This window comes from Micromys minutus (genome assembly GCF_963924665.1).
Source record: "Micromys minutus genome assembly, chromosome: 1".
Taxonomy (NCBI): domain Eukaryota; kingdom Metazoa; phylum Chordata; class Mammalia; order Rodentia; family Muridae; genus Micromys; species Micromys minutus.
Genome location: NC_137969.1, coordinates 215,481,728 through 215,501,969, shown reverse-complemented (window position 1 = coordinate 215,501,969; position 20,242 = coordinate 215,481,728). Strand labels below are relative to the sequence as shown.

General features: G+C 44.3%; 1 protein-coding gene across 1 annotated transcript in view; it reads left to right on the top strand.

Moving 5' to 3' along the window:
* The window catches only part of PYGL (glycogen phosphorylase L), a 34,361-nt gene that overhangs the window by 4,861 nt on the left and 9,258 nt on the right, over window positions 1-20,242 (top strand). The window contains exons 3-8 of the mRNA XM_080924171.1: window positions 2,656-2,734; window positions 5,571-5,674; window positions 11,575-11,706; window positions 15,453-15,564; window positions 16,781-16,863; window positions 19,937-20,080. Coding sequence (XP_080780297.1) covers window positions 2,656-2,734; window positions 5,571-5,674; window positions 11,575-11,706; window positions 15,453-15,564; window positions 16,781-16,863; window positions 19,937-20,080 — 654 coding nt within the window. The remainder of the gene's footprint in view (window positions 1-2,655; window positions 2,735-5,570; window positions 5,675-11,574; window positions 11,707-15,452; window positions 15,565-16,780; window positions 16,864-19,936; window positions 20,081-20,242) is intronic.

Here is a 20,242-nt window from a genome sequence, read left to right as displayed (position 1 = left end):
AATGAATTATCACACATGAGGGTTTATTTTGCCACCAAAGTCTTATAATTTCTGAAACAAATTACATCTTTAAAATGAACCTCCTAAAAGTATTAATGCCAGGTGCTGGTGGTGCATGCCTTAATCCTAGCCTTGGTGAGGCAGAGGCAGGGGAATCTCTATGAGTTCAAGGCCGGCCTGATCAGCAGAGCTTGTTCCTTGACAGCCAGGGGTACACAGAGAAACCCTATCTCAAACAAAACAATCAAACGAAAACAAAATACAAACAAAAAAACCAAAAACAAAAAACAAAAGCAAAACTTTATTATAAGAATTGCCAACCTTTTACTTTAGGTTTCTGGCTACCTTTTAAGAAATGATCACATGCTGGAGAGATGGCTCAGCGGTTAAGAGCACTGACTGCTCTTCCAGAGGTCCTGAGTTCAATTCCCAGCAACCACATGGTGGCTCACAACCATCTGTAATGGGATCTAATGCCCTCTTCTGGTGTGTCTGAAGAGAGCAAAGTGTACTTACATACATAAAATAAATAAAATTTTTTTTGAAGAAAGACATGAGCAAAGATTGACAGTTATTCATACGTCAAACAACATAAAAATGTTAAGCTTTTGAAAATTCGTCACCATGTTTCTCTCTTGCCTAATGAGCTGTAAAGCATACTTCCCCTTTGAGGCAGTCCTAACACGCTCATTTGTTTATGTAAATATGTTCAGCCCTTCCAACAGATGCCTCTCCACCTAAAGCAAGCAGTCCTTCACCTTTTTGTGTGACTGCAAGTGTATATTTACAAAGACAAATCCAGATGAGACATGGGTCAGGATGCTCCCTTCCCGGGGCTGGACGGCCCCTAGTGTGTTCTGCTTATCACTCAGGGTGAGCATCCATCATGCGGGTCAGGTGGAGCACTTCCTGCCAGAGAGCCACGGCAGCGCCCCTACACTTCCCCTTCTTTGCTTCCCTTAACATTAGCAGAAAAATTGCACACCTTCCTTGGGGTAGTGTGCAATCGTAACCTGCATCTTCATGGTTAAGGTTTCGAGCCCTGTCTCGATTTTCCACTTTGCAACTTTCAAGATCCCGAGTGTTAGTTAGCATGGACCTTCTGCTGCATCGGGAACCAGGAGTCCCTAGACATCGGGGAGCAAACCCAGAAGCCCCATCCTTCTGAAATGATGTGGAGCCATGCTTGAGTTCCCATAAGATTTAATTATCAATGCTTACATGAGAAAACAATATAATAGAAGGAGAGGGGTCCATGTCTTATAGGAAATGCAGGCATCACTTTAGGTAGCTCCTCCTTATGTGCATGTTTTCAACACTGAAATTACTTTCCCATTAAAAGCTATCCAAGGGCCTTTGAGATGACTCAGCAGGAAAAGGTGCCTGCCTTCAAGCCTGATGAGCCAAGTTCAAGCCCTGATGGGGGGCCTTAAAACTATCTAATTGGGGGGGTACATATAAATTTTAGATAAAGACATTTCACAGCATACTACCCTCTAGTTGGGACTGGTGAGGTTATCATCTCATCAACAGAGAACAGGTCACTGAATTTATCAGACCATGAGTTTTCTCATAGAATAAGTTATCTACAGTATACTCTGTGCTATAGGGTTCTATTCAGGATCTAGTGCCAATAGCTTCAGGGGTGGGATCCCCAGTACTTCAGAGAAGGGATCTAGCAACCTTCTCTACAGTCAAAGAGGCACTTTGTCAAGCCACCCTAGAGAAAAGATGTGAGATTCTGGCCCCATTCGTTGAGCTATAGATGAGGCCTCCTGCTGGTGCCAGACATCAGGGCTCACGGGCATGGAGCACTAACTGGTTTGGAGTTATCAGCTTTTGACTCTACTGAGACATCACCCTGTGAATTTGCAAAGATGAGATCAAGTCTGTCCTGAAAAGTCTGACCTTGTACCTTCTGACCAGCCTGTCACCCTGCCCAGTTCCTGTCAGCTTGAAACTGCACTATTTCTAATCTCATGGCATATTTTTAATTTGTTTTGCTTTGGTTTTTAAGAGTCACATTGTGTGTGTGTGTGTGTGTGTGTGTGTGTGTGTGTGTGTGTCTGTTTGCATGTATAGCATGAATACATGTATAGCTGTAACACATCAGCACACATATGGAGATCAGAGGACAATACAGGAGAGTCTGTTCTCTGTTCCTGTTATGTTTGTCATGGGAATTGAACTAGGGTTTAGCAGCAAATGCATTTGCCCAGAGTCATCCTGATGGCCACATACTTGAAATAAAATTAATAGCTAACATAGGACATATCTGCCCATAATGCTGTTTCTCTGTTCATATAATCTCTTTTGACTTACAACCCTAAATTAAGTAGGGTTTTTCAGCCCCTACATTTTTACAAGGGAGATTTAGCAACCTGTCTAAGGGTCGGTGTCAAGGAAGTGGCAAGGCCCATAATGACCACACAAAGATTCACGCTCCTCTGTGCCCGGCCACTGCATCTTGTACCACTGGCACCAACTGCTCGCTTCTGCAACTGACATGCACTGCAAGAACAGCTTCAGGGGAACCAAGGTCCCATCAAGCACACAGCTAGTCCTGGTAGCTGGCCTGGGCCTTGGTAAGTGGAATTGTCTCTGGCACGGCCTGAGTATGTACCCATGTCCTGTATTGTCTTCCTTTCCTCTCAGCTTGGATTGGACATGGAGGAGTTAGAAGAAATTGAAGAAGATGCTGGACTTGGCAATGGTGGTCTTGGGCGGCTGGCTGGTAAGGGACTGCAGGGGTGGGTTATTTTGTCTGGGTGATCTGGGCCTTCTCGGGTGTGATACACAACCGTGCTTAGAAGAGCCAACTGACTTTCTTAGGAGAAAGAGAATGCATGTCCCTACTGTGGACGAATTTGTTCTTGACTTTCCCCTGTGGTCTGATCAGCTCCACAGAGAAAAGAGGTGTTTCTTAAAGCCTTTTCAGACATTGCTTAAAACCCCAAAGCCAGCCAGTTCCTTCCTGTTCACTGAAGGGTTTCCAAAGCCACCCATTTACATCACGGCTGTTTGTTTATGGCTGGTCAATTCCTATAACCTCTGCTTTACCTTGCAGGCTTCAGTTTGATATTTTGATTGACAGGTGGGCAGTAATATCATTAATATACCTTTTCATAAATGCAAACTGAGTTCTTCGCTTTACTTGAGGAATGGTTTTTCAGAAAACAGAGAAGAAAATACTTCAAGTATTATACTAGCTCTACTTGCTATTACAAATTACCCAGCAAGAACAGTTTAAGGAAGGAAGGCTTTATTGTTGCTCAGAGTCCCAAGATACAGTGTGGAAATCATGGTAATGGGAGCCCAAGGCAGGTGATCATGCGCATCTACAGTCAGGAAGCAGAAGAAAATAAATGTTTATGCTCAACCAGACCATGGGGTGGTGCCCTCCACATTCAGGGTGTGTTTTCCCACCTCCGTTAACTCAAATGATCTAACACCAGCGTCTCCAGAGATTTGTCTCATGAGTTCTTCTAGATCCTGTCAAGTTGATCTGATTATTAAGCATCATAACCGATAAACCAAGCATGCCCAGGGTTCAGGAGGATTTCTCCAGAGCAAACACCCAATGCAACATGTGCACAAGGAGACAGGAGAAACCATGGGAACGTGGTGTCACAGTGCTGTTTCTCAAACGCCAGTAAAAGCAGCCGAAGGATGCTCATGTAGACATACTTGTCTGTGTGAATCACCAAGCTCAAAACAAAGCAAGGTCCAGTAAAACCCATACAAAGTGATGCTTTTTATATCCTTAGGAAAAAAAATGAATCTTCTTTGAGTTGCATATATAAAGAGACATAGGGGAGAGTCTGGAATTCAAGTACTAAACTGAGTTTAAGTGTTAAGTGCTCTTGGTGGCTCCTGGTGACTCCTAGAGAGGAACAATTGGATTAAAGGAGGCCATCAAAGGGGATGCTATCTTTTTTTTTAAGTCTCTCAATCTGTCATTTGCTCTCAAGTTACTAGGAAGTCATATACATCTGTGTCATTTGATCAAAGCCTTTCTACATCAGCAGCAGTGTGCTTTCGTGCCCCTACTAGTAGTAAAGTCTATAAAAGTTCTTCAGGTAAGCTCTTTGCCATTGTCCTGTGATGCACTCATCTGAGGATTTCCCAGGTTTCCCTGAGCCATCAGGAGGATGGCAGCCATTAGTGGGAAGCCTATCTAAGAACAAGAATTGGTCTGCTTTGCTTTTATGTGAAACCCAGACTCTTCAATATTGGTGAGCAGCGTCCATTCTGCTTGGACCAGGCTTTCACAGCCTTGTTCCTGTGCTGTTTGGGAAGGTTGGAAAATAGAGCCGCAGGTGAGGCTGGGCCATTGTCAGATGACCTAGCCTCTTGCCTGAATTTGGAATCCTCTCTTCTCAGGCTCTAAGGATCAACTTGTCAGGGCCAATGAAATGCCAAAGAGCCACAGGTCAGGTGAAGCAGGAACTGGTCATGTTAGACCAATCTAGGCTCAGCCTTTTGTGTTTGTGGCTCTGTGTTCGAGTTGGACCATGAGCCCACCCCAGGCTCTCTCATTTTGTGTGATAGTTCTCTAGTTCTTTCCTGTTGGAATTCCAATGTAGGTTATCTCATCCCCTAACAACTCGAATTCCCAAGAGGAACAATCTGATTAATGCAACCCTTTGGGTTCTAGCCAAGGACTAGATAGATCCCTTCTCTACCAGCTGATTGGCCCTTCTAGCTCAGATGCTCTGCCATTGGATAACGGAAAATATAGTAAGAAAATAGTCACATCAAGAATGGCATGGTGATCACAGAGCAAGAGCCCCCATGTTGGGACTGACATTTTCAATGACTCTATTATACCCAAAGTCTGAATCTCCCTGCCCCCTCCCTCTCCTCATAGTGCAAAAGACAAAGACAGCTAGAAAAATCTCTCATAGAAACCCCCTGCCCTCAGCAGAATTCCTAGTAGTCTAGGTGGATCGGATGCTGTTGCTGCCAAGGCTAATAGTTGTCACTGGTGAAGGAAATAGAATGACCACATTGTTTAAAAGGCTTAGATCGGTGAAGCAGGACCCACTTCCTGACCCATATAACCTACCGTCCTGGCTCATACAGTCAACTAGTGCCCCAAGAACTGTGGGATCCCATCAGTCAGTTCGGTGCCATGTTGGAACAGGTCTCAGGTCTCGTGTAAGTTTCTATTTCTTGGAACAACAGTTCAGCGGGGAGGACTAGAGACAGCTTCCCTTAAAAAAGCAACCGTGGGTGACAGAAGTCAACCTACCCAATGTAGGTAGCTTCTCTATTTGTTCTCAGACAATGCTCTGACGGACACGATCGATAGACAAGGTGGTGAGGAAGGGTGCTATATCGATTTCTTTAAACACTTTTACATTCCATAGTATTTTCTAATTTATGTATGGTAATTAATTCTACAATTTAAAAAGGGTTATTTAAAAACCTAGTAAATTCCACACAGCAACGTCTGTGCAAAACAAATTGTTCCTGAGAGAAGACTTGTGTGGCTTCCATGGTTTTAAAAGAGTGTTTGACATTGATGCTGATTCGCTGGTTCTTTTTGTTTACTTGGTCAAATTCAGCCTGCTTCCTGGACTCCATGGCAACCCTGGGACTTGCAGCCTATGGATACGGCATCCGTTATGAATACGGAATCTTCAATCAGAAGATCCGAGACGGATGGCAGGTATGGAATGCTGTCACCTGAGCCTCTTTCTTTGTGCTCTAGCGGGTGAATATTGTGGGCCTTCCAAACAGCACGTCACTGATTTCTCTGGCACTGGGCTGGCAAGAGTGGACACTGCCAAAGTCAGCGCCACACTGGGTAAGTGTCCCAAGCAAAGAGCCTGTGTGTGTCATTCACCTCTAGACCCAGGGCACCTGGCACAGTGCCTGCCCCTCACTAGCTGGCCCGTGGCCTGTTTCTTAGCCTCTTTAACTTCCAACTGTACCATTTATAAAATGAGAGTAGTAACAATATGGTGCGGTGATTGAGAAAGATATTCTTCAATAAATCACCATGAGGTTCTGCCTATAGTGAGTGCTCAGTGAAAGTGCATTCAGAGGGCTGGGTAGCGTTTTGGGTTTGCTGCATGGAGAATGAGGACTCACATGGGGAACTCTGAAAATATTTACCACTGAGCCCTGACTGTGGAGTGCTTTCCTGTGCAACAATCTGTCTCAGAACTTACAGAAACACAAAATAAGGCTTGTGGGCTGGAACTGCGGTCTCCTGAGCAGTTCTCCGTGGTAAGAAGCACACTGCCAATGTGCAAGATGGAAAACTGAGTGTCTTCCAGAGTTTCCCCAGATCATATTGCTGGTCAACAGGGGTCCATGTCCGCAGATTTCTGCATCCACATTCAGTATTATCATACACGTGTGTCTGCCCTCTGCGCATGGCTGTCTTATATGATACATAAGCGAATGTCCTATTATATAATAAAATTGGGTAATCCGATTGAGTGTTAATCAAATAAACCTGACACATTTAATACTATGTTCTATATAAATATGCACTAATCCATCCAGGCCACTGTAGTTACACCTGTTTAAATCGTATATATTTGTTTCTTTCAGCTTGGGTAGCCTTTTGAGTTCAATGTCAAGGGCACTGTAAACCTCCCCCTGATCTTAAGTATAGACTATGTCCATTCCTTCTCTGTGTTTCACATTTACACCATTGATTGTGTGTGTGTGTGTGTGTGTGTGTGTGTGTGTGTGTGTGTGATTCCAAAAATGCTGAGTATTGTAATATGACAGCACTTCGGGGCCCAACAGCAGAAAGCTCGGAGCTCATTGTGGGCTATGTAAGGGAAATGAAACATACATGAGAAGGGTAGGTACGGTCGGGAGTCCCTGTCCACTTTCTCTCTCCCAGTACTTAGCCACTAAGTAAGGAACTAAAGACTCAGTGGGAACATTTAGTTATATCCAGCTTTAGAAAGAAGGCTCTTGGGAACAAAAGACGTAAGCTAGAAGTGAAATTCCAAGTTTTGCTAAGGACGGGTGCTGTGTATTTTTACCTAGCTTTAAGAAAATAAAAAACGGTGGAGCAACCCGGAATAGAAGAAGAACTTGGCGCTAATTTCTAATTGAGAACTTCTACTCCTCGTAGAAAGGTTGTCACAGTCTGAGCCTTGGCTTTCGAGTCTTCACGATGGACACACTGGTTTCACAGAACTACTATGAGACCATGAGGAGCAGGCACACAAACAGACATAGCTCAAGTGGTGTTATTAAAATACAAAATCATTCATGTTATTTGGGGACAAGAAAAAGATCTAGAATTATATGACTGGACTGACTACAAGTGTCTGAGAGAGGCTAGCAGAGAAAATTAGGTTAGAAAGGGAAATACATTAGGAGCAAGAGACACAGCTCAGTAATGCGGGTTACTCAAGATTAACTCAAGTCCTATTCCTGCAGAGGAGCCAGGTTCTGTTCCTGACACTCCTGGGGAAGCTTGCAATCACCTGTAACTCCAGTTCCAAGGCATCTGCGACCTAATTCTGGCCTGGCTTCTGTATGCATGTGATACCCATGAACTCATGCAGACACATAAATTTAATAAATAAATCAATCTTTATTTAATTTTTTAAAAAGAAAAGAAAACCCTATACCAAGGCTTCAGCATTAATTATCTTTGGAACATGGATCACAGGTAGTGTTTATTATCTTCCATTTGTTCTCCTACATGTCTCATATTCCATAAGAAGTGTGTGCTTTATAAACATAAAAAGCTGTAGAAATGAGAGAGTTGTTTTCCTTCACAAGTGAAGTAACTAGAGTTCTATGCTGAACACTGAGTTTAGCAGAGATTTTTCCAATATGGTGAGCATTTCAACACAACCTCACCAAAGGAGAATAATACATCTGCACTCAGTTCTGGAAGATAGACTGTGTGGTACTCCCTGTGTATTAGACTACCTCAGACTTCCTTTTCTTAGTTTTTAAACTACTATTGTTTAAAAGAATTAAAAGAAACTCAGCAAATAAATCTAAAATTTCTCAAATGCATTTCCCCTTTTAATTTTATTCTTAATTCTGTAGATCAAGGAGGTATGTCTGTACAGCATCCTCAATTTTAAAAGGAGAGGCTGGGGCTATAGACTGCTTACCTACCATGCATGGAGCTCTGGGTTTGAACCCTGCCTCCAGCATCAAATAAACCAGATTGTGTCAGTAATAACCAACTGTAATAACCAATACTAGGGAGGTGGAAGATCATTCTCCACCACTTACTAATTTGGAGCTAGCCTGCACTACATGAGACCCTGTCCAGAGAGGGGTGATGGAGGAAGATGAAGAGAGAGATGGAGAGAGAAGCAGGGAAGGGAAAGAACGAGAAAGACCAATAGCTTCTGCTAATTCCAAAGCTAACTCCAACAGACATCACTTCTTTAATTATGACTTTTAAAAATCTAATCAGAAGGACACACAATTTTACTCATCACCTACTTTATTTCCCAAGATGGGATTGTCAAGGACACATATAAAATATGTCACATCGTAAAAAGACCATTTACACAAAAACCAAAAGGCATATGCTGGAAGTCTGTAGCCCTTTGGACGATGACATGGTCTCACTCCTGTTCTCTGCTCGCCCGCCCCCTGCTCCTCTGAGCCCTGCTGTCTGCTCCTGCTCTCCAGTATCACTCTTAACCTGCTCGCCTGCGCCTCAGGCCCCACATGCCTTGCTTGCCTGAACCCCAGGCCCCACACACCTTGCTTGCCTGCGCCCCAGGCCCCACATGCCTTGCTTGCCTAAACCCCAGCTCCTCCACAGAAAATACAGACAGTGCTGATGGGAAAGTCACCAGCTGGGAAGATTTTTGAAGGCTGGTGGACTTTTAACTTTTAAGTCTATTCAAAGAACATTTGCATAAAATGTGTTGACTGAACCTCTGAGGAAAAAATTATACAGTTAAAATTTTGGAGTTGTCACACCTTTAATAGACTCTGGAACCTGATCAGTGATAGTCCCTCATGAAAGTACCTGGCTGTTGGAAGGAAAAGAGGGATGCCATTTAACAGGCTCTTCTAGAAGGCTGGCAGGAGGCAGAAAGGCACTCACGGGATGTATCTTCACTCTCCTCTTAGATCCTGTGCCAAGCCTGCTGCAGCCAGACTTGTGCTTTCCACTGCCCAGCCAGCCTCTAGTCATCCTTTTTGGGTGATTGGAGTTCCCCAGAAATTTTTTTTTAATTATTTATGTTCTGAGGAAGGAAAACTTGTTGACTTTTTTTTTGGCATTTGTTCATGAGTTCATCTCTGTGCCCGCATTGGAGGAAGAAAGTGTTTCTTGAAACCTGTCACCAGTACAATGCCAGAGCTGACTTCTGCTTCACTGGATTCCACTGAGTCAGTCCTCCGTGGAGATGATCAGTCTGGAAGCCAGCCCTTTCATTCCCAGGAGCCACAGATACTGTGAATCATCCCTCCAGCGCCTCTGGGATGGAATAGAAACCCACTTGGATGCAAGACTCAATGTTCAACTCCCACCTGCTGCACACTTTCATATACCTCTGTGATTAGTGCTTTCACAGATCCCTGTGGTTACATGAAAGTCTAAACTCACAGCCTGCTTTCTTCATCCACAGGAGAAAACTGAAGACAAGAAGGGTTTTGCCCTCCCACAGCATCTGTGGCTCCTCCTTAGGCCTGCTGCAATGAGCCTGTAGCTGTGACATTCCTACCTTTCAATCTACCTTAGAAACCAGCCCGAGAAAAATTTAAGTGCTGTTCACGGTTTCCTTTCTGAATCAGCAAAGGACTCAGATGAAAATCAGCAAACTGGGCTCTTTACAATGTTTGTTAGCCACGGGGAACTGAAACCGTCATTTTGGGGTGGAGCGAATGAAGCCAGCATGTAATGGCATTAAGACTGGTCAGCTGCTTCTTTGTCACTTAAGAGTGTATCTCTACAAGAATAAAGGCCACCCAGACTTGAACAGGGCAGGAACAGGTATGAGGGCTACTCTGTCCCTTGGGTATTTGTTTCTTGATGGCAGAACAGCCTGTGATAGAGGTCCTTTCCTCAGCAGAAACGTGGCATCAGATCTCTCAAGCTCATGACTTTGTACAAGAAAAGTTATTTCTACCACATCTTCCTCTTACACACCCTGCTGTAGTAAGCAACAGCAGCACCAAGTGCAAAAAGGGGAACTCTCCAATCATCTATCTATCTATCTATCTATCTATCTATCTATCTATCTATCTATCTATTTATCTATCTACCTACCTATCGAGATATCTAGATATCTATCTATTTTGTTTCTATATCTCTGTATGTGGATGTGGAGACCAGAGGTTATGCATCTTTCTCTATCCCTCTCCACCTTATTTTTTAACTAATTAATAATAATTTTATGTATGTGAGTACACTGTCGCTGTCCTCAGACACACCAGAAAAGGGCATCAGAACCCCTTACAGATGGTTGTTAGCCACCATGTGGTTGCTGGGAATTGAACTCAGGACCTCTGGAAGAGCAGCCAGTGCTCTTCTTAACTGCATCTCTCCAGCTTGCCACCTTATTTTTTGAAACAGGGTTTTGGTAAACCTGGAACCTAGTGATTTGGTTAGTTTGGCTGGCCAGCCAACCCTGGCTCCATTGTCTTCTCACCCTCCCCGACGGTGCTGGGGTTACCGATGTTTATCCCATGTCTGGCTTATGCATGGATGCTGGAGATCCCAACCAAGGTTCTCCAACCTGCCCAGCAAGTATTTTACCCACAAGCCTCTTGTCAGCTGGAAAATTTCACAGATGATGTATAGTGTTTGCTAAAAGATAAACCCCCTTAATACAGTGGTGTTATTGTTTTAGTCTTCTCGATTCTTAATTACAAGCCGAAACTAATATGACATCCAGAACAACCTAATAGGAATTCTGGTTTTAAAGTTTAAAGCGTAAAAGACAGTTTGTTGTAGATTAACATAAATACTTGGGGAAACATTGAAATTTTCGATAAAATTAAGTCCTTACTTTTTGTATAGAGCATCTTTAAAATGCATCATAATACATAGTTTGTTGCCAAGTCAAAGTTCCATGAGGATTAAGGTGAGCAAAGATTATGAAATTCTCTGTACCTATACTGAAACGAGCTTTAGCAAGAGAGCAGTCTCTAAGAAGCATTTCCTAGCTCATTTTGTTCATTCCAGGCACCAGAATCTTGGCTGAAAACATCATGCTGGGCCGTGTGCAGCAAGTCAATGGTTAGCTGTCCTAGAATGCCTCCCAGGTGTGAAGGCATGGCCCCTGTACCACAGAGCTGAAGTCAATCTTAGCTCTGTCATTGTCCTTCTGCATGACCTCATGCTGTTATATCTCCTCATCTCTGAAAAGACTGAAATCATAGTTTGCTCCTCTAAGGTCGCCATGAGAAATACAGTCATATGCCATTGTCAGTGAGCAAGGCCATTGCTGTCTTAGGATGCAAAGACGAAGTGAGGTTAGAAGACCCAGTGTGCTTTCATTGCAGAGCAGAGCTCTTGAGTTTTGGCAAAAGTCATCTTTCCTGTGATATAACTGAAGGGCTGGGACTATGTCCCCTGAACAGTGAGTTCTAAACCTTGCCCATTCTTAGGTAGAAGAGGCGGATGACTGGCTCAGGCACGGAAACCCTTGGGAGAAGGCTCGTCCCGAATTCATGCTGCCTGTGCACTTCTATGGACGAGTGGAGCACACCCAGACGGGGACAAAGTGGGTCGACACTCAGGTAATTGGGCTCTCGTGACAAGCACTTTATTTTGCACAGCTCGGTGTGAACATTACGCTGAGTGTACAGTGTTTAGCACTGCTGTGTATTGTATACAGTATCAAGAATGAATATCGTGGTACACGCCTTCAATCCCAGCACTCGGGAGGTGGAGGTGGATCTCTGTAAGTTTGAGGCCAGCGTGGTGTAGGGAGAATTTCAGGACAGCCAGGGTTATGTAGAGAAACTCTGTTTTAAAAAAAGAAAGAAAGAAGCAGAGAAACAGAGAAAGAAAGGAAGAAAGGAGAGGAAGGGAGGGGAAGTAAGGGAGAGGAGATAGAGTGATATTTTATGTATCAAACAGCAGCGTAGAAATGTATAAATGAGCCTGCTTGTCCTCTTAGTACTGCTTGTTCCTGTAGGTGAGAAGGGCACTGACACCAAGAGAGAAGCGACTTCTGGAGGTTAGCTGACTTACCAGGGTCATCTTACAATCAGCTTTAAAGATTATTCAGTTCCACAGTGCTGAGCACAGCTAGCTCTCTGGATGCTTAGCTCTCTGGTTCTATACTAGTTCTTAATACCAAAGCAGAGTAATTTTAAATGCCTTTGCTGAGACCATCATTGCACATTTTAGCACTGCAGTTTTCAAAAGATGATGCCGGCTCCAGCGTGTGCTGTGCTGGACCTGTGATCTGTGTCCACTCACTTCTAGGAAAGTGATGCTTCAGTTTCTTCAAGGGCTTTTGTCCCTCCATTCCGTTTGCATATGGCCTTATCACAGAATCACACCTAGTCCTGTGGCACTCTGTGGTCATATCCTCTGGTGAATGACCCTCTTCTTTCGTGGGCTGCCTGATCCAATCAGCACAACTCCACTTGATGTATTTGCTTAATAGAGGTGCTCTTGGGCTGGTGTTTATCTTAGTCATTCTTTAAAACCTTACTGAAAACCTGTTGCAATAAATACTTAAAAGGGCAGCTAGTTCCTGGGAGTCCCCACTCCATGTGCCCCACCCTACCACTTCTTTCCTGGGCAGTCTGTAAGCCACAGAACCACAGAGCCTCAAGCCATACACAGACCCCGGCTCCCTCTGACCCGGGAAGTCCATGAGCTGCTCCAGTTTGACACCCCCCCCTCCCCACGCCGCTTTCACTCACAGTTCCCTTGGCAGGTTGTTACCACACCAGGCTCACACATCCCAGGTCTGCAGTGGCCTTGGTTCACCCCACCATTACACTTTCTCTTGAACTCAGTTAAGTCACCATATGAAAAAAAAACACAACACACAATACCTGTGATCCAATTGACAAGATATAATTTGTCCATCTAGACAGCACAAAATCCTGTACACACATATCCTTTAGAAATATTCATAATAACCTATATCTGGGTGCAGAGAAAAATTTTAACATCAGCTTTCATGGTTGCTCCAGTTGCCTCTCCTTGTTCTTGCTCCTCCCTCCCTTTCTAAAACTTTGTTTCCTCCCATTCTTCCTTCTCATCCAATGACAGGCCTCACTTCATCCTGGACCAGCCTTCCTGCATAAAGACATCATCTTCAAAAACCTACTAAAATAATGATGTTACATACGAAATGTCCTAGCATGATTTACCATGCCTGGCTTATAGCTGATTTCTTTTTTTTTTTTAACTATTGGTTTATTTTGCTAGTGCTTAGAAAGGTATCCAAAGTTCAGAAAAATGAGGCATTAAGATGTTTCTTAACTGAATGTGACCTCACATGGTACATCAAATGACCAGTGAGACACTAACACAAAGAAAATGGTGTAGGTTTTAGACAGGGACTCAGGCTTGAAGGCAAGGTTCCGTTTTGTTTTTCATGTTGGTTAAGTATCTGGCCACAGTCTAAGTTACAAATGCTTGGTCACAAACACTGTCCTGAGAGCTGCAAACAGACTAGTTAATCCAGTCTAAGAAATTGCACACATATTTGATATTTAATTGGTATGAGGTATAGAGCTTGGTGCCTGCAACTTCATTAGCTTTTGATCAATCCACAATTATCCAGCTTACACAATCAATACTAGAAATGTTCTGTTTGCATGCTGGGGCCTGCTGCAGAGCCAGTTTGCTTTTACAATGCTCCTCTGGATGCTTAGCCCTCCCACTGTCGTGGAGAATCCAGAAATTTGGTTAAGAAATACTTGTTTCTATGTCTAGAGGACCAAGGCTGTGGGTCAGAGATGACATACGCGAGCTAGGCAAAACCCTGCAGGACTTTGTGGATGAGAGATTCATCGCCTGGATCAGCCCCACATGTGTAGGCAGTGAGGTCAGAGAACATGAGGCCAGACACGCTCTGAGCATGCCGGCAATGGCTTCCAGTAAGTGGAGCTGTTTGCTATCGTGTAATTCATGTCCAGGGGGAAGTGCATACCAGAGAAAATCAGCTGTGCTAGTGATGGGTCTGAGCAAACCTAGGGAAGATGAAGAGGGGGTGCAGCAGGAAGAAGGGGACATCTTCATGGCACAGGGGTGCAATCTATGAAGAAGAGGGAGGGATGAGGAAGGATTCTCTAACAAGTCGTTATGCTGAGGGACTAAAGCGTACCTTTTGGAAATACTATAGTGTTCTGAACACGTTGGAGCATCCCAGAGATGCTTGGGGTGAGCTATGAGGGGACATGTTCTCTCTGTAGCCCCTGAAAGAAGAGCCAAGCTGCAAGCCTCTGTATTGGGAGGAGCAGGACAAGTCTTGTTTAAACCAGACGTCATTCCTAATCTACAAATGACATCTCCTGACTGCATAAGCATCTTTATTTCCTTGTGAAAGATTGACATAAGGGTGCTTTGTTACATGGTGTCCTGGTGAGTGGGCCGGGCCAAGTGAAGCATCACATCCTCCCACACAATCATTCTCTCATTCCTCCTCCGTGAACCTGATGCTGATGAGACAAGGAATGGAAATGGGTCGTCTTTCATGTGGATTGTAGGTGTCCTGTGAAGCAGGCCACATCCCTGTCCTTCTGTCTGGAACGCTGTCACAAAGATGGGGCTAAACTTTCCAAAGCTGGCATCTTGAACCCAGCTCAGCTAATTATCACCTGACTTGGCATTGCTATAGGAGTCACTACAATAGCATTCTGCAACGTCAAAAAAGCTGGCTAGCACAGCACATCTTAAATGCCGAGTAGGAAGCACCTCTATCGCTTTGCTGTTGTGTTGAATTTACCATATCCGACATCAGATCATTGAATGCCCTATACAGAGCATGGCTGCTGCCCTTCAGGGTGTCACATGTCACATCCATGTGCATCATTACTTTGCTTATACACAATAGTTCTTTTAAAAGAGTTATTTATTTGTTATATATAAATACACTGTAGCTGTCTTCAGACACACCAGAAGAGGGCAGCAGATCTCATTACAGATGGTTGTGAGCCACCATGTGGTTGCTGGAATTTGAACTCAGGACCTCTGGAAAGATCAGTCAGTGCTCCTAACCACTGAGCCATCTCTCCAGCCCTATAGTTTATTATCTTAACCTCTTTTCTACCACTAATACCACAGTGGTCCCTCCCAGGGTCCTGTCTTCAGGGCAAGAAGCACATAGGAATTCAACCTCTCAAATGCTATGAGGGGTCAACAGCCTGGTGGCTCTGGAGTCACACTTCTCAGGACTTACATCATTTGAGTCCGTGATGCAGTCAGAACTAAAGAACTATTGCAGCCACAAGCCATTGTCTAACTTCCGTCGTCATCCTTCTTGAGAAACTGCAACTGCTGATGTTTAACCCCACAGGTGGTCCTGGCTCTGCCTTATGATACCCCCGTGCCTGGGTATATGAACAACACAGTGAACACTATGCGTCTCTGGTCGGCTCGAGCACCGAATGACTTTAACCTTCAAGACTGTACGTATAGCCTGGTCTCTGCTCTTTGTGAACATTGCCTCTAGATGGCTGGTTAGAGATAAACTGAGGTTAAGAAAAAAGCCTTGAGCTTCTGATCTTTGATCTGCAGTAAGTGATTAGTCTTGTTTGTTTGTTTGTTTGTTTTTTTATTGGTTTTTGAAACGAAGTGTCACTAGGTAGCTTTAGCTCCTCTGGAACTCACGATGTAGACCAGGCTGGTTCTACTTTCTGCGTGCTGGGATTAAAGATATATGCCACCATACCTGATTAAACTGTTACTTTTTGCTGGTGTGGAACACATATTTTAAAGACTTTTTAAAAATCTTTTATTGATTCTTTGGGAATTTCACATCATGCACCCAATCTCATTCATCTCCCTGTCCCTTCATATCCATCCTCCGCCCTTGCAACCACCCCCTCAAAAGAAAACAAGATAGAATGTTTTAAACGTCTCATTGTAGAAGCTGCATCAAGTCACTGTATCCCACAGTAGACCCTTTTGTCCACACATCTTTACTTGCAAATGCTCATTGCAGAGAGTCATTGGTCTGTTACATTATCACCACTGGATTCCCACGGGACTCCTCTCAGACACCCTGTTGTTGCCCTGTGTGATAGAGATCCTGCAGCTTTGAATCTGTAGGACCAAGCCTTTCACACACTCAGAGATGGGATCATAGATGGGGTAGATTCTGGGATGTGCCAACCCGAAGCACTGGATCCAGGCCTGGGAAGTAGCTGAGTTGGTCAGCCTGCACCCACACTAACAGGGCACACTATCCAGCACTGCCCCAGCTCACCCAATGCTGCAGCCAGCAAGGGGCAGGGTCATTTCTCCGGCTCTGATGCCCTTGGGGCCAGCTTATCCTATCCTTTATCAACAAGGCTAGTTCCACTGTCCTGCCCAGGGGAGGGACAGGGCCTACTCTCCTAAGTCTGCAACCAGTGAGGGTCGGGGCCCACGCTCCCGCTCTCATGACGTCAGGGCCAGCTGTCCTGCCTGCTGCACTTTGTGTTGGGAGCAACATTTTTTAAAGCCATACTTCAGTCTGACAGGGAGCTCTCCTGCGAAGCCCAGTGTTAAAGTTTATCGAAACCCTTTGATTTTTTTTAGAAATCTTAGGAGTTGTGCATGGCAGGACAATGGATGGGATCAAGGGACTTGCTCCAACAATGGCCAGATTGTTTATGTATTGCTTTTCTACATCCCTGTCAGTTAACGTTGGAGACTACATTCAGGCTGTACTGGACCGGAACCTGGCTGAGAACATCTCCAGAGTCCTCTACCCCAATGATAACGTGAGTGACGCATGGCCAGCTTGGACAGCCAGCTTCCCAGAGCCTCTCCAGTAACGTAGGAAACACGTGTGCAGAATAAGTTGTGTCCCTTCCGTAACTTTCTTCTCCGTCAAGTAAGGAAAACAAATGCGTACAATTCATGAGATCAAGTTGGTATTTTGATTTGATTAGTGGCTCCATCAATTGGGAGGATCCACAGATATATTTCAAAACAGAAGCTGGATGTAAAAGGGGTAGAAGATGGTAAGGTGAGCACAAGAGGAGACAAGAAATGGAATCTTCCCAATTCTAACTTTGCCAATGATACCTGGACACAAAATCAGCCTTCCTTAACATTTCATTCATCTTTTATATCCATTTTTCTTTTGGGAAAGACCCAGTGCTCTCAGTGCATTTCAGAGTGGCCACTAACCCCAGAGCAAAAGGTTGTTCCTCTGAAGGTCAGAACAAGAATGTGCTGAGTCTGCAGTCTTCCGTCAGCCACCCCCAGGACTACAGAAGTCTGTAACTGGAAGGGGCTATCTTCTGTCAGAACCAGGCCTGACTGGACTTGGAAATACTCATCTGTAGTAATCAGCATGGTGTATTAAGTCAGCGTGAGATTTTTAAAAAGGAGGACTTTTGGGTTAAAGTTCCCTCAAAGTGGGCCCATAACATTTTGTGGTGTGTGTGTGTGTGTGTGTGTGTGTGTGTGTGTGTGTTATGGTTATAAAAAAGTAATTTCTCTTTTTAAATATGACTGTAGCCAGTGTCCAGACTCCAACGTTTCTTACATGAATCTTGTTCTCACTCCTAGCTCTCTGCCTCTAGTGACTCATGTGTCCTGGGGCTTTGAAAGGCTTTTCCGATCACATGCAGGGTAGGCTTGGAGTCCGAGCAGTGCCTGACTTGCTCTCTGATTGGTCCCTGTGCTCAGACTCCTCTGCCTGACCTTGGCCTGCACTAAGAGTCCTGGGGCCCTGGACTGACCACCCTGCTCCTCCCCACCCACATCTGCAGGAACTACTCTGTCCATGGGCTTATCTTAGAAATTCCCACTTGTCTTTAGGACTCAAACCAAGAATTACTAGATCATCCAGATCTAAAAGTACTGTGCCTTAAAAAAACTTTTTAAAGATTTTTATTATTTATTATATATAAGTGCACTGTATCTGTCTTCAGACACACCAGAAGAGGGCATCAGATCTCATTACAGATGGCTGTGAGCCACCATGTAGTTGCTGGGATTTGAACTCAGGACCTCTGGAAGAGCAGTCAGTGCTCTGAACCACTGAGCCATCTCTCCAGCCCTGCCTTAAAATTTTTAAAGAAATTGTTCTCGCTTCTATCTCCCTGCTATTAAAGACAGAGATAATCTCATTTCTAGGATTTGAATAATTCTCTAGATTCACAGAAGCTTAATTTTGTCATAAGCAGGGTCATGATGCTTTTTATTATTTTTAGAATAATACCTTCATTGTGAATTGTACTGCAGTACATGCCATTAGAAAAAAATTAAGCTATATAAAACAAAGAAAATGTGATCCTACCATCTAAAGACGCTCAGTGTTACTGTTACCCCAGATTATTTTAACTATAAAATTGTCATTTCTTTTCTTTTTATCAAAGACTTCCATGCTTGGAAAGGCAAGTTTGGAAAGGCACACAGCCATCTATTTTCCGGAAACTGCAACTTCATGAAGTAATAGCATGAAGGTGTTTCTACTTTGTGATTTTTCTATGCCCTCGATGGTTTGATCCCCTACTTCTAAAGAGAAGCCTAAGACTCATCTCACACCACAGAAACATTTCCCATCCATTCTCTCAGTATGAAGACCGTCTTCACTGGGCTCCTCAGCCGGTGTGTGCTGAGTGTAAATCCATGTCCCTGCCCATTTTTCAGAGGGCTTGTGCTTACCCCCCATGTGTGGTCAGTGTTTCTAGGTTCCTGTGTCTTGCACTTCTGGATGTGCTCACCATTTCCTGTAGTCTACATTCCTCCAGACCTCCTGGGGACGGTGTCTGTGAGATGAACTTCCTTGAGACCTTGTATGTCTCAGAAGCATTTGCATCCTGACCACACTGTTTGCCTGGATACAGAGCAGATTCTACTTGTATTGCTGTTATTGTTGCTGACAGGTGCAGTTTTGATCAGTAGTTTATAGGAACGGTCAGCTGACGCTGGTGGATCCAACGTTGGCTGTCTGTGGTCGGCAGGCTGTTGGGAGAAGACAACACTCAACCCAACAGCTTTCACTTTCTGCCCCTGTGACACATTTTTCAATATGAGATCACTGATACCCAGCCTTAACTGCACCCTTCATTGGAGACTTATCTCCTAAAAATCCTGCTCCTGTCCAAGTTGAGAAAAGAAAGACTCAATTTCAGGACTTCTTGAGGCCCAAGGTTAGCTGTCCCACAGGCAGTTCTTGCATGACCTTTCTCTTCATCTGTACCCCTACTTTCAAAGGAATTAGTGCTGCCAGTTTCTGAGCATCCCCTGCCGCAGCAGGGGCTTTTTAAAATCTTCTGGTTAGATTTCCACACGCCCACCTGTTTCTCACCATCAGGAGATGTCTCTACTGGGCTGGAGGGAAGGCTCAACAGTTAACAGCTGGTACTGCTCTTGCAGAGGACCTGAGTTCTGTTCCCACAATCAGGTTACACCACCTGTAAATATAGTGCCAGGGAATCTGATGCCCTCCTCTGGTCTCTGAGGGCACTGCACTTGACTTCATATCTTTCTCCCCCTTTCTCTCCCTTTCCCTCTCCCTTTCCCTCTCCCTCTCCCTCTCTCTCTCCCTGTCCCTCTCTCAGATTAAAAACAAAAGTACATCCCTTTAAAACTATATTAAGAATTTTTTTATTTAAAAACAAAACAAACAAAACACCCAAAGTGTTACCAGTCTCTTCCGGCTTCTTTACCTACCCAAGAGCGCTTGGCTGTCATTTGAACAGAGTTTCAGGGAAGCAAAAGTCGATACTTCTCCATTCACCCTGTCACCTCTCCACAGACACCAGGCAGGGGACACTGATCACATTTTGGTCACAGCTCCACTGTGACCCTCTCTCACTCGGGTTCCTTGGCTTGCAGTTTTTTGAAGGGAAGGAGCTGAGGCTGAAGCAGGAGTACTTTGTGGTGGCTGCTACCCTTCAGGATGTCATCCGACGTTTCAAGGCCTCCAAGTTTGGCTCCAAGGATGGTGTGGGAACCGTGTTTGATGCCTTTCCAGATCAGGTGAGTATTCAGAGCCACGGTTCCCAACCTTCCAATGCTTCATTCAACCTTTAACACAGTTCTTCATGTTTTGGTGAACTCCCCCCACAACCATAAAATTATTTCATTGCTACTTCATGACTGTAATTTTGCTGCCATTATGAATGGTACTATAAATATCCA